Genomic DNA, 14,972 nt, shown 5'->3' on the forward strand with positions numbered 1-14,972 from the left:
AATTCAGCGTGCTGGTCGGCGCCGACCGGCAGCGGCAGAACCCTGATATATATATATATATATATATATATATATATATATATATATATATATATATATATATATATATATATATATATATATATATATATATATATATATATATATATATATATATATATATATATATATATATATATATATATATATATATATATATATATATATAGTACTGTAAAGAGGAGAGCTGAGCAATATATAACTATCGGCAACTTTCGGGGAAAGAGAGTGAATGGGAGCATGCACTTATTTGGCAAACTTTCAAACCGTGCTGACGTCTTTAAATTCCTTTGCTGAAATATTGCAATACTCATCAATTCTGTTTATATAATTGTTCGCAACATAAACAATAGTTTCTTTTATCACCTTTGCGTATTTTGCTTAGGCTAGCATGGGTATTCTCTATATGACGTATGACTGTAATATCCTTCGCCATTGTGACGTATAACACTGACTAATCAAACGTCTTTCATATAAGTGAATTGTAGCGTATCGGCTATTGGTTTCGATCCACCAGTATTGAAAAATAGTCGAGTTATCTTACAAAGCAATATGAACTTGCCAGTATTATGTGTGGTTGGTATATACATGCCCATATAGGTTATTTTGTATGGGGCCGGTGGTTGGGGTGGGGTGGGAGGGGATTTCGATTACTTCAAGTTATATGGACTGAAATTGTGCGATTTATTTTATAATTAAGAGAGGTTTGTAACAAAAGGAGCAAGCTTTAAAAGATCAAATTGTATACATCTCATTGTTAACACAACACGGATATTATAATGTACATTATTCGAGAGGGGGAGGAGGGGAGGGACAAAGGGGGAAGGGGAGGAGTGTGCACTCTGATGTTAAAAATATTGCTAGAAGATAGGGTATACTTAGGGTAGATTAAGGGTACATTTGTAGAGGTAAAACCTATGAGTATATAAGTTGCTGAAAAGATGCCCAAACCAGGTAAAGGCTAAGTTCTGTGAAGTTGGCGAATGTAGTTGTTTTTATATGAAACAATTTAATAATAAATTCATATATCTCAAGTCATGTTGTAATATTAACAAACATTGAAAACATGTAGTGTATACCTTATAGGGCAAAGTAATGGAGTTACTTCTTCGCAAAAGTTTAAGCTTCTATATGAAAACAAAGTGGGGTTGGGGTGGGGTCCGATATAAAGTGTGTCGTAATTCCCACCAATAGTCTGCAATATAAGTGGCAACATTAACATAAACCTTTCTTCGCAATAAATTTCCAATTAGCGGCCCATCATATATGAGTGCGATATAGAAGATACACTTTCTATTATTTTACAAGTTATGTTAGGTTTGTGGATATTTCCATATAGTTAACAATTTCAGGGTCATAATTCAACTCAATCCAAATAGAGTAATCGTCTATACTATCTAGTCGTAATTTATACTTTGTGTGAGTAGTCGCTACCAAGTATTATTTGCAGAGAGTTCACAATTAAGCCAAGGTTATCACGGCTGATTGCTCACAGGTAGTCTAAAGAGTTATCACACATACTGTACTGGATTTTCAACTATAGTTATTTCGACTGCGATGCTTGCCCTCCAAAGTATACCATTCCAACTCTGATACCAGTGCCAAACGTCTTCAGTCAACAGAAACTCGACAGTTTTATCTTACAGTGATTTTTCGTCAACAATGGGGAAGGGTTATTTAACATGTATTGCCTTGTTCTGTTTCGTAATTTTTATCAACATAACCAACATTACGTGCGTCGTTCAGGATTTTTTCTGTATGGGCTCCGATTCTTGTTGTAATACACCGGGTGAGTTTAACTCCTATCATAATTCAATCATAGTGTCAAGTTTAGTTTTGTGTTTCTTTCTCCATACAGCAGCAGTAAGCTTAACTGAGCACAAGACCGCAGATTTGGCATTTCAGCATTTCAAACATGTCGTTGGGAATGAAACTTGATTGACCAAAAAATAAAAAAAACTCCAAGATAGTATAAAGTATACTAACTGTTTAATCGTTACTAAACGTGAACAGCGATACCGTATTTATAAATATGTATATGGTATATATATATATATATATATATATATAAATGAAAATCGTAATGAGTTGGAAAATCAAGAACAGTGAAAAAACTTTCAGCCTCCACCGGGATTCGAACCACGGGCCTCCCGCTCTGTACGCGGACACCCTAACCACTAGGCTATAGACGCTGATTGTATGTCCAGAGGTTCGAAACCGGTAAGGAAGATCGTAATTCCACTGTAGGCGTTTGTCACCTATATCGAACAATACTAGTTCTGTTTTTGGTGACATATTTTGCCCTACTCTAGAGACCAAACATATATATATATATATATATATATATATATATATATATATATATATATATATATATATATATATATATATATATATATATATATATATATATATATATATATATATATATATATATATATATATATATATAAATTATTTTTATCACCAGTTAATTCCGAGCTTGATGTTTTTCTTGTAACTCTTGTGTACGGGTTACTTTTCAGTTAATGTCAATGAGACTACAGTACGGGTTCAATACATTATCTCAGAGAATACCACAGCAGATCTATCAAACAGATGGAGACTTGATGCGCTCATATCTTGGGATCCAGTTGATACGAATGGTAACTACTCATACTGAATATTTATCGGGGAAAGGTTAACGCACAGACAGGCCTGGCCCCACAAACACAAGGATGGCTTCATCAATACGAACAGTACCTGTAAGAACGAACACTTCAGAAAATTCTCAGAAAATAGGCCATGAATTTTTGGTCCGTCATAATTAGTTCGTTCATTTTCTACCTACTTCGAATACGCATGTTGATTTATGTATTGTAAGTTCAACTTTTCAGGGCAAGGTTTAGAAATGTGGGGCCCTGGGAACTATCTTATGTAGGGCCCTGGGCACTTTCTTATGTGGGGCCATGGGCACTACCTTATGTGGGGGCCCCTAAAACACTCATTAGACTCTTTAGAAAAATAAAATATAATCTTCTTTGCATGTAGTATACCGATACATCCATACTTTCAGTGGCCGAGTGGCGTGTAGAACTTTTCATACGCATACGCACACACTTATACGCACCCACACATACGCACACAAGCATACGCACCCACGCATACGCACCCACGCATACGCACACACGCATACGCACCCACGCATACGTACCCAGGCATACGCAAACACGCATACGCACACACGCATACGCACACACGCATACGCAAACACGCATACGCACACATGCTAATACATCTGAGTCTTCACGTTTTTTTCACGTTCAATCTGTTAGTGCATGATGTATTTAAAAGTCAATTTAGATTGCTTTTTGCATAATTTCGTACTTTTATTTTCCTATATTCAGTACTGGTACATTATGAAGTCGAGTGGCGTAAAACTGTATCCTTTGAAGATCTACAGGCCCCGTTTGGGATTACCTTTGGTCAGGGTTCCTGCAGTGATAGTCCAGTATTCCAGCCATGCCTGCCGCCAAATCCTACCAACGTTATAACGGTATGAGTACACAACGTAACATCATTCACAAATAGTCACGTGATAAATAGTCTCTTTAGTCAGGTTTTTCAGCTTTTAACCGACCCCACCACTCTCAGCAACGTCACCAAAGTAAAGAAACAAGAAGTCAAACTTCAGATATTTTTTTTTTGTATATAATTTCAGAATGACAGCAGCGTCGTATTTAAAGACATATCTTTCGGGTTTGTTTATTTTTTCCGTGTTCGTACTTTAAATCTGAGCAACATGGCCGTCTTGGGTGTACCGATATGTTTAGCCGGTGACACAGTAAACTACCCTCAATTCAAAAGTCCAGGTCAGTTTTTCTTTCTTATCTTTTTATCATAATCCTTTTAGAACGTCAACTTAACAAAAAATATAATTTGTCAATGTTTTGTTTTATTATCCTAATTTCCAAAATGATTTTTATTTTATTTATAACAATGCAGTCCTGAGTCATGTCTAGTGGTAGTTTATTTCACATATACGGTATGCACAAGGATAGAACAAACATGACTTGAATAAATATCTGATTTTCGTATCTGTTTTTATGGACTCAAAGTAGACTAGATTTCCAGAGTCGAAGGAATCATATCGCTATAGTTAATTGAAAGACAAAAAAACAAAAAGGACACTGCGTGTAGCATGTGCGCGTGCGTATATAATGTTAGTGTGATCAACCTTTAGATTAGGCTAATCTACTCCATAATTTAGTAAACATGCAGTTGTTTCTTAATCCAAGTAACTACAATTGAAAACATTGAAATGCATTGTCTTTGAAAAATCTTCAAATTTCCTAGATGTCACCTTATATGATAAATGATTGCAAAACATGAAGAACTTAAATTACAAAATTGATTGATTTTTTTTTTAACAGTTGTGACTTTCTCCCCTCTCTCTCTATTTATTTTGTCTCGTTTGGTCTCTGTTTTGTCCATAGACTGTTACCGCGAAACAAACGATGCTGAATATTGCAGCAATCAAAGTAAGTACTAGACTATCTGATTTTCGGGCGTCTATATAGGGGATTAACGAATTGAATTTAACAGAAACTTTCCCAGATAGTTCATTAAATCTTTCTTTGCTTGACTTGAAAATCACAAAATTGTCTATTTTAAGGGAATTTATTCGAGCCACTCAGCTTCCCCATTCTATTCACAACTTTTTAATATATATACGCCCTCAATTTTGGAGTCAGGGACATTTCGTGCTTTCGGGCAACATACATGGAGCTCGGTGGAGGTGTAGGGAAGGTGATAGGGAGGGGAAGGGGAGCGTGGAGGGGTAGCAGGAGGGGTTGGAAGTTTCGCAAAAACATAAGTTACCGTATAGCACCTACCAAGAAACCTTTTTCATCACATTTATACAGATATTATTATTTCCGGGGAGGTTGTCAATTTCATTATTGCTGAAGTCATTGTTGGACTTAATGAAGACAACATACCGACCGTGACCGTACGTTTGTCGTGGCAGAGACCGGTTCAAGTGAATGGTGAGGTGCAATTTTATTCGATAAGACGGAGACAGTTGAACGTGGAAACAACCAGCAACATATTATTCACCAACGTACAGGTATACCGCATGAAATGATCGCTTGTCAGTATTAATTGATTAACTATATCACGACTGTTGGCCGTCGGTCGTTATTGCCAAATTTATGAACACATTTACGTATACTGTCATACTTAAAATATACATTAGTTATAGCGTATAGTGAAGGCAAACATTTCGGATTACTTCCATGAAAAATAAGACCGTGTTACCTTTCATCTTATGGGGAATTATCATGAAAAACATTTGCCTGTAAAGGGACTACACAATACGGCATGCCTTTTTATCATTTACCTCCTTTAGTCTACTTAAGTAGAATTAATTCCACTTAAGTATAATACGTCGTGTTGTAGTCGTTCCTTTGCCCTTGAAAGTACCCATCCAATTGCATCAGTGTGTACAATGATTGATTGCTGGCTGCATTTTCCGAATGTCTAACGTTCATTGTAAACGTAGTTTTGTTTCTATTGCTTACGTAACTAGTACGTCTTGAACGTGACTCTTTAATAGTATACAAAGTCGGATTTCGCGGCAAGTGACGCAACGAGTAGCAAACTGATTGACCAATCACATTTCACTTATAAACGTTAGTCCATTTCACTTCAGTGAAATAGATTGACCAATCACACTTCACTTTATTATTTTATTTAAGTAAAGTGTAATTTAGCTTAAGTAAAACTGAGAAGTCATTGTGCTTAAGTAGAATAGCATTTTACTTAAGTAGAAGTGCATTGTACCGTACCTAAGCAGAATTGTATTTACTTAAGTAAACTTGCATTCTACTTAATCTTAATTCAATTAAGCTTAAGCTAAATTGAATTTTACTTAAGTAAAATACGATATAGACAAAAATACGTTTGAACTTAAAATAATAGGAATTCCGCTTAAGGGATTACAATTAAGCTTAAGTAAAATACAATTCTACTTAAGTGCATTTAATTTTACTTAAGATTAATTGTACTCCACTAAAGTGGAATTAATTCTACTTAAGTTAAATTAGGAGGTAAATGTTAAAACGGCTTGCCATACCACCACCCTGTGAATATAATAAGACTGGTCTGCCTGAACAGAACCAAGTTCAGAACTTTAGGGAGCCAAAGCAACGTTCGCATACATAGGCCTACATGGGCATTGGACTGTGATTACAAACAGAAGGCTATATTACGTTTGCTAGAGTTGAACTCGCTTCTTTGTACACCTTTATGATGAAACAATCATATTTTGTCCGTTCCATTTTACAGGAGGGGGCAAACTTTACGGGAGATACCATATTTGAAACGAACTTCACAGGTTTACGAAACAACAGTTTTAATGAGTTTAGGGTAAGGTTTTCTTAGTGATCTCATGTTTTTTCGGCTTTAACTACATCTTGAGCCAATTTGAATTTGGTTGTAACTTTGAAATTTTCTTCTGTAGCCACAGATTCAGTACCCCATGCATAACTGGTTGATTCCTAAATCTTTAACTAAGAGACTTTCGTTACTTTTCTTCTAATTATTCAGTTATACATTGTTGAGTTCAAACAGGGTATTTTGAGCTTAACAAATTGTATGAAAAGCATTATTTTAAAATCTGCATTCAAACATAAATGTTAGTCTCGAAATGGAGCATCCGAAGGCATATTTAGGCCCAAAATAATAATAATAACAATAAGATATAGGCATATACTTGTATAGGTCAATACGCAAAGTTGTGCAAATAATTACATTGTGTGCGCGCGTGTGCGTGTGTGTGTGATTGAAAGAGGTAAGGTGGTGCTTCCCCATACCCTTCTGGCTCCACGTCTTATATAACCAATTGTCATGTGATTAGCTATTGAATAATATTGCTAGACAAAAACAGTTATCAAAATCAACTAAACTAAAAAATTACTTGAAACAATTATGGGATTGCAATTATTACAATTAAGAGAGAATAACTCTCGCTTGGTTACAGATAGCACCCATTGTTAACCTGGAAGTTGGCAGTATCTCATCAGCAAGCACCTCTTTAGAAGGCAATGTACGGACTCTTAACTACCGAGTCTTTATCGCAACTCCCACCACAACGGCCGGTAAGTCAGTGCAATTTGGCTCATAAGGCATTATTTTCCTATATAGATCTGAGTCAGTTAATCAGTTTGCCAACTCGAAGTATCTCCTAATTCATATAACGAAAGAGGGGTATAGGAGTTGAGCAAGTGATATGTATATATGATATGGGCAGTCAAGAGTTATAGCCGAAGATCGCATTACATACATTGATTACAATATGCATAATGTTAAATTATTATTATTATTATTATTATATATTGAAATATTAATTTTTTGCAAAAAAAGTTACTGTACCTATATATACAGAAAATATAATCCACAGTAGGTGTTTGTTTTGTTAAGACACATCTTTTTTAAACTTTTCTTCTTTATGTTTGATTACATAATTTTGGTAATTTATGCACTCTGGCAAGACCACATCGTTCAACATCATATATGCCGAACATGCAAGGGATGGTGGTTCTGCTGCATTGCTCTGAGAAGTACATAAAGCACGTATAGCCCTGTCGATATCAGTTCGTTCTCACATAACACTCTTTTTCTTTTCTATTAATATAGGTCCTCCCATGCCAACATTACAGCAGCAGACGCAGCCGCCGCCAAACCCCACACCACCGTCAACTATCACGTGGGTCGTTATCGCTGTATTACTTTTAGTAATCCTGGTTATCGTTTTCATCGCGATATTAAAATGTCGAAAACGTGAAACTAAAGACGATGACGAGGCATTGGTATTTAGACCTACTTTCCAAAGAGTATCAATTGCATCTGGTAAGTGTTTGGTATACGTTATGTTCAGTTTAAGTCAAATGCTGTGAAGATATTCAATGCACACCAAAATCGTTCAATAATTTTATACTCCTATATTTTAATATTTTATGTACAATTACATACTTTGTAGACTTTATATTGGATTTGAGGGCAATTATATATTTTTGTACGCTTTAATATTTTGTAGGTACATTTTATATTTTTGTTCATCATTATATTGTGAGTATACATTTTCATATTTTTTGTACATTGTATAGGATTTATCATATCTATGTATATTATTTTACGTCTTATATGTTGTTTACAATTTTTAATGTTTTGAGCTCTTGTTATCAACCAATTTCCATTGTATTTTTATATGATTGGCTGAATAAATATCTATCTAATTCAAATTGATTTCTCATATTTATCGTTCATGTAAGAAAACATAACACACATAGTACAGTAGAAACATATCATAATATGAAGGACAATAGAGAACAGAAATACTGTTAGGAAGGATATATAGTGACCAAAAAGACGAACAGAAAATGAAAACCAAAACATAAATACCGAAAAAGAGATATTGACTGCAGATTATAGACAAGAAGTAGACAGAACAGAGTCAAAACTGTTCAATACGTTTTGTACACTGAAGTATATAAAGTCGATTGGCTAAAACAATTTAAAAAAACCCAGTCATGTCGTAAAGTATCAAGAGTAGGGACAACAATAAAAATTAAATCATATTTATAGAGTATATGAGAGAGTTCTTTGTGAAGAACAATTCTACGAAACAGCTAACGGAAAGTTGTTGCTTCGTTGAAGAGATATTCTAACTTTTAAAATTGTCGTGCATGTCTGAAGGCTGCCACTTCGTAATTGTGTCTTTTAATATATAGTCGCTAACACATGTATACCTTTTGTTTTATTTAGTTTTTCTCTCTTTGCGTAAATGTTCATGGTCAATATACAGGGTACAGCTTAGCATCATCAGGACATTCCTTTACTTCAGAGTTTTCTGATTGCAACGGGTTGATAACTGAAGGAGTCATCAACGGTACTGTGGTACTGAATCAGTACTGCGAGTGCGGCTGTCCTGCAAGCGCTAACAAAACAGTCTGGACGCTGTAACAAATGTCATCATCATATGTAACGTTAAGAAGGCTTCGATATTTTAGATTCAGTATTTTACAAAATCATATATATTTACTCGTTTTGGTCTAACTCTCTCTATTATAGGCCGGACGATTGAATCAGTGGCTCCCGAATTCAGGGCTGTTGAAATATTGGATTATCAACACATCAAGGAAGGAGAGAGGCTTGGAAGTGGACAATTCGGAGAAGTATTTAAAGGAGAAGCTAAGCTACAAGGAAAAGACCAATGGACAGTGGTGGCCATCAAGAAACCTAAAGGTCAGTGCAGTTTTCGTAACTTTTTTGTGGGCGATACTATATATGGTGTGAAAGCAACTCCTCACAAAATTACCATCTTAGCCTACCATGCACGTATTCGAAGTATAAGGTGGGGAAAAGACCACAGTATTGAGTGCACTCTGGAAAACTAATGAAAACCATGTTTTCGATTTGCTGTTCATACAAGTCCTCTTACATTTATACCAGGGACCATCTCTCTGCTCTACCCCCAACAAAATTGGCCCATTAATTCGTAGGTTTCCTTTGTAGGTTATATGTCAAGAAATACAGCATACAAGTTAGTAAGCAAGCAGACAATTAATACCAGCAAGTAAGTAAGTAAGTTGACAAGCAACCATGCGACCAAATTAGTAACCTTTGGCAAGCCTAAGCTACCAGGCAAGAACCCAAGCAACCAATACAATTTTACGACGAAGGAAGGAAGGAAGGAAATAGTTATATTATAACAATTTAAAATGTTTTTCACTTTTTTTCGATTGCATTTTAGACGCTATTGCTCCCGAGGTGATAGAGGACTTCAAGAATGAGATTCGTTTGATGTTGGAGTTAGGCAAGCATCCTAACATAGTCTCGGTATTAGGATGCTGTACATTGGACACACCGTATTATCTTATCACTGACTTTATGGAAAACGGTGATTTACTACACTTCCTTAGAAAGTGTTGTCATGTAAGTCTTAGTAAACATCTTGAAATGACCAATATAAGGCAGAGAGATGGGGGGGGGGGGGGCTACCCCCACCCAACTCACTGACTGACTGAAAGAATGTTACATGAAAAATCCAATAGTTTACAGTATACACAAGAGTATACTGTAACGAGTATCATGTACGGTAAAACCTAAACAGTTGAAAATTCTCAACATTGTTTAAAAAAGTTGCTATTAGAGCACCACTTTGCATGAAGGTTCCCTCTATTTTACTAAAAATTTTTAAAGGTTAAGGAACCCCTCCAAGGCTTGGACACCTCCAATATCAAGACTGAATATTTAGCATAACCGTGGCATAACGGAAATGAAAATTGCGCCCCTTTGCACGTGATGTCATAATTCCTTTCTTTATACGTTTTACTAAAACTAAAACTGTGTAGTTCTTTATTGCTTTCGATAAAAATCCAGAGAGATGGCGCTATACCTATATGATCTGATTCGACAATATTGAAAAGTAAGGCTCCTGAGGCAGTGGTGTCAATTCTTTCCAGATTAACATTTACTAACATGAACGATCGTCGTTACTGGTCCCGAAATTGATGTTGCTAAAAGATGACTACCATTTTGTCGCAGGCGCTCTCCTGGATGTCGACATTTATTTATACTTCATCGGTCGCTTTGCAACATCAATTTTTTTAACTCATTAGTTAACAGGACACGGACACCGTGCCCCTTCTTAAATTTTTGTTGCCTCCCTCTTTCTGGTTATAGGAGGAAAACTGGAAGTTAAACCCAATCTACAAAGTATCAACATTCAACCAACTTCAGATTGCGAGACAAATTGCGGATGGGATGGTGAGTGACCAACATTGCATGGTTAATGTTGCTAGATAGTTATGTTATAATCAAGGACATAAAGGACAAACATTGCTTCCACAAGGACTAATACATCATCTGGCCTTAATGTTTGTAAATCTAATCCCCATCCCCCTCCACCGTAACTCCTTGGGGAATGAAGGGTATGCGTAAAACACCTTCTATATTTTTAATCCAAAACATCAATCCGTTAAAAACAGTCACTCTTGCCCAAATTTGCCTCAGGCAAGGGACACGTGACAGAATCATTAAAAGAGAAATGGACCGAATTGCATAAACCAAAATATGAGTATATTCTGAAACTGATTTGAGTCAAAAGTTCAATTTTTGTTTATGGTTTTGGAGAGAAAAGTTTGCATTCTTCTTGCAGAAAACGTCAATATCAGCAAAACTGTTCCCGTCTCAATGAAACCTGCATGGCAATATTCTTTTGAAAATCCTCATTTTTGCTTTTCCACAGAATTTCGTTTCCACTACTAGATTTTTCCACGGAGATTTAGCAGCTCGAAATATACTGGTTGGACGTGATCTGCTGATAAAAATCACTGACTTTGGTTTAACTGACGACCTGTATCAGAAAGGGTACACAAGGCTGCAAGCTAATGCTAAGAGACCTTACAAATGGTACAGTCCTGAATCAATCGAACACCAATACTGTACCTTGAAGACTGATGTGTAAGTATATATAAATATAATAACCCAAATATGTATATAATAATATAGACTGCATCCTTAAACATTTAAATAAAGTGTGAAACCCTCCTCACCCCCAATAAACAAAACTAATTAAAAAATAGGACCATAACAAGTTAAATTTGTATCAAATGTACACCGGTTCACCGGTCAAATAGAGACATAATTCTAGTAGTCAGATTACTAAGCGATATTAATGAACTCTGTGACGTTTAAAACTTATAACATTTACATGAAACAACGACACTTAGCTGTTTATAAATCTCTGATATATATATATATATATATATATATACATATATATATATATATACATATATATATATGCTTTGTTTATTTTTTAGATGGTCTTTCGGTGTGTTAATGTGGGAGATTGTCACATTTGGTCTTGAGACACCGTATCACGGTATGTCGATCAACGAAGTTCTGCACAAACTGAAGAACGGTTACCGTTTGACGTGTCCTCAGGAAACACCTCGTTTCATGTAATTGTTTTTTATTTGAGTTTTGGTTTAAAATGTTAGATTCCTTTCACGGTGATTGTGTTTGCATAATAGTGAGGTAGGGCGGATAGGGGAGGTTGAGGGAAGGGGGGGTGGTGGACGGTTGGACTGGACCGGAGTCGTTGCATGTAATGTAATATGTAGAAGCTTATCTCTTCAAAAGCCTCAAGAAGAAAAACAGCTAACCTCTCTTGTTAACTGTTTAATAATATCTTCCATCGTGTAACACACTCGAAGGCAAGTACGGAATGCCTATGTTTATATACATTTGAACATGCTTTTATTATTTTGGACATGCCCTTATATTGTTTTGGAAATGTTTGATACACATAGCATTCCGTAGCATGCACTGTATGGTCAGTCACAACAACGTGTACCTCATGCACCTTACATTTGCATTGGAAAAAAAGTTCATTTATTCAAGCCGTTTTGGAACTTATGATTGCTTAAAACTTTCTCTTGAAATAATGAGCACTAATAAATATTTTGTGATTGAAAAGTTGTTCATTTGCAATTGAAAACTGACACACTCATATGTTATTTTTATTATTATTATTATGCCATCAGTGTTATTGACGAAAGATCGAACACAAAGAATATAATCGGACAATGTTATTACTCAATTGGTATTTAACGGTCTCTCCCCAGCAATGTAAAAGCAAACTCTTGACACTGTTATTGCTACAATAGTAAAGTATCAATTGAGCATTGATGAATTGTCTTTTAAATATCTTTCAGTGATAAATTAATAAAGTCTTGTTGGGAGTTGCTTCCAGAAGATCGGCCCGAGTTTAGCAATCTGTTAGAGACAATAAATTTCTTACTAGAGAAAAGCACATCAGAGGATGCTAACTACGTATTAGCAGGAGAAGAAGAAGAAGAAGTAAAGCCCGTGACAGGAGCTATGAGGAAAAAATCCCTAATCTACAAACTCGACTTTGTAAGTTGGCGTTCATTAAACAGAAGTTTCTTTACTTGTAGAGAAATATATCGGGCTGGCCGGGATGGGGGGGGGGGGGAGGTGGCGGTGCATGTGTGTGTGGGTGTCTTCTTTACTTCAGTCTTGGCGGTAGTATATGTTACGTGTATAAGCTATTGTTTTATGGGGGCGTACAAGCGTCTGCATATATGTCTAACGTCGCCTGGGAGGGGTGGGGGATCCTGGGGGTGTGGGGGTGGAGGGGTGGGGTTCCTGCATTACTCGAAAGTTCAGACGTCAGACATCCTCATGTCGCATAACACAACAATGTTGACGAAGCCTCCACGATGATGCAGCAATTTTAATTTTTAATTTTTAAATAAATATGTGGATAAACAAGGAATGGTGTTTTCTCTTTTCTACCAGAATTGTATTGTGATATACCGTACTCGCATAGATGCCAGTACTTGTACTCTGATTCGGGTTACTTTGGACTTTTGTTTAGCTATCAGAGCAAGGGTGGGGGGGGGGTGTAGTTAGCGTATTGTATTTAATTTGTTCATGGTGAATCTGCACTTTATGAGTGTACAAGCGTAGCTTTTTCAGATTTTCCATGCTTTTTTTCTTTCTTTGACATTGGTATTATACATTATTGTGAATGTAATTGTAAAAAAAAGAAAAAAAAGGGAAATAAACGAAACGATAAATTAATCGTACTGGTTCTTAGTACATTGTTTAGGTAGTACTCGGACTCTTAGCAACGAGAACTCTCCTTGTGGTCGTACTCGTGCTGTTGTACCTGTACTCATGCTTTGTACATGTGTGTGTATATATACGCTATGATATACATGTATGCAACAATGGATAATGATATATACACTGTTCCACATTGAGTTTTTACATGTATATAGGTCATGTAGACAATGACGATGAAATTAATAGACCTGCTATATATCGTGTGCAGGACACCGGTCATGATGCGGGACACCAGTAACATGACCATGCCTGAATGGCATGTGAAGTAAGACAGACACTGGCACACATTATTCTTCCTTTTCTCTCCACAAACAGGATCGATTGGACGCGTCCGAGATTAGTGGGTCAAAGGACTCGGCCTTCTTTAGTGGCGATGGAAGTGCTATGTCATTTGTCAGTTCGAGTACCTTCAGCGTCGGAAATAAAACTTATCCTATTCTTGAAGAAGATGCAGATGAAGAGAATGGCAGCAAGAGGGAAGAAGATGATGATGATGGTATTGGTAACAGAAGTACACATAGAGCTGATGAAGAAGAGTAGGTAGATTGTTCAGAGGTTAATGTCGATATTGAGAATGCGAATTAGCCATAAGGATTTATCCTTCATGACGGCATTAAACAGAACAAATGACAACAAAATGCCTAAATTTAAAGTCTTACGTTTGATTTGAATTGTCAAATCTACTTGACTTACAACGAGACTTGAACAGTTTTTACAACGAGCTAACAGGTGTCTGTACTGTATATTATGTTTTACGATCGTAGTGATACTCACTGGACGTAACATCGATCGTCATTATCATACAGTTACATTCTCCACGTGACTGAGGGGACTGGAATCAACTCCTATGTGAGAGGACTGGGGTCTGTTACAATCTCCATGATAGGGGACTGGAGTCAGTTACAATCTCCATGTGAGGGACTGGAGTCAGTTACAATCTCCATGTGAGGGGACTGGAGTCAGTTACAATCTCCATGTGAGGGGACTTAGGTCTGTTACAATCTCCATGTGAGAGGACTGGGGTCTGTTACAATCTCCATGATAGGGGACTAGGGTCTGTTACAATCTCCATGTGAGGGGACTGGGGTCAGTTACAATCTCCATGTGAGGGGACTGGGTTCAGTTACAATCTCCATGTGAGGGGACTGGGGTCAGTTACAATCTCCATGTGAGGGGACCAGGGTAAGTTACAATCTCCATGATAGGGGACTAGGGTCTGTTACAATCTCCAT

The 14,972-nt window shown here is 36.4% G+C and overlaps 1 protein-coding gene across 1 annotated transcript; it reads left to right on the forward strand.

The window, feature by feature from the left end:
• Window positions 1–1,563: 1,563 nt before the first annotated feature.
• LOC139958951 (uncharacterized) lies at window positions 1,564–14,461 on the forward strand. Its single transcript, XM_071956407.1, has 16 exons — window positions 1,564–1,828; window positions 2,565–2,684; window positions 3,426–3,574; window positions 3,740–3,890; window positions 4,515–4,559; window positions 4,944–5,146; window positions 6,367–6,447; window positions 7,061–7,178; window positions 7,717–7,929; window positions 9,151–9,324; window positions 9,833–10,014; window positions 10,765–10,848; window positions 11,330–11,544; window positions 11,907–12,047; window positions 12,804–13,005; window positions 14,056–14,461. The coding sequence occupies exons 1-16, from the start codon at window positions 1,702–1,704 to the stop codon at window positions 14,278–14,280; spliced, it is 2,430 nt and encodes an 809-aa protein (XP_071812508.1). The 5' UTR covers window positions 1,564–1,701; the 3' UTR covers window positions 14,281–14,461.
• The last annotated feature ends 511 nt before the right edge of the window (window positions 14,462–14,972 follow it).

Source organism: Apostichopus japonicus, chromosome 18, assembly GCF_037975245.1.
Source record: "Apostichopus japonicus isolate 1M-3 chromosome 18, ASM3797524v1, whole genome shotgun sequence".
NCBI lineage: Eukaryota > Metazoa > Echinodermata > Holothuroidea > Aspidochirotida > Stichopodidae > Apostichopus > Apostichopus japonicus.

Coding starts and splice junctions, on each gene's coding strand:
- LOC139958951 (XM_071956407.1), top strand. CDS start 1,702: ATGGGGAAGGGTTATTTAACATGTATTGCCTTGTTCTGTTTCGTAATT. Junction 1,829..2,564: donor TTCTTGTTGTAATACACCGG/GTGAGTTTAACT, acceptor GTTACTTTTCAG/TTAATGTCAATGAGACTACA. Junction 2,685..3,425: donor GGATCCAGTTGATACGAATG/GTAACTACTCAT, acceptor TCCTATATTCAG/TACTGGTACATTATGAAGTC.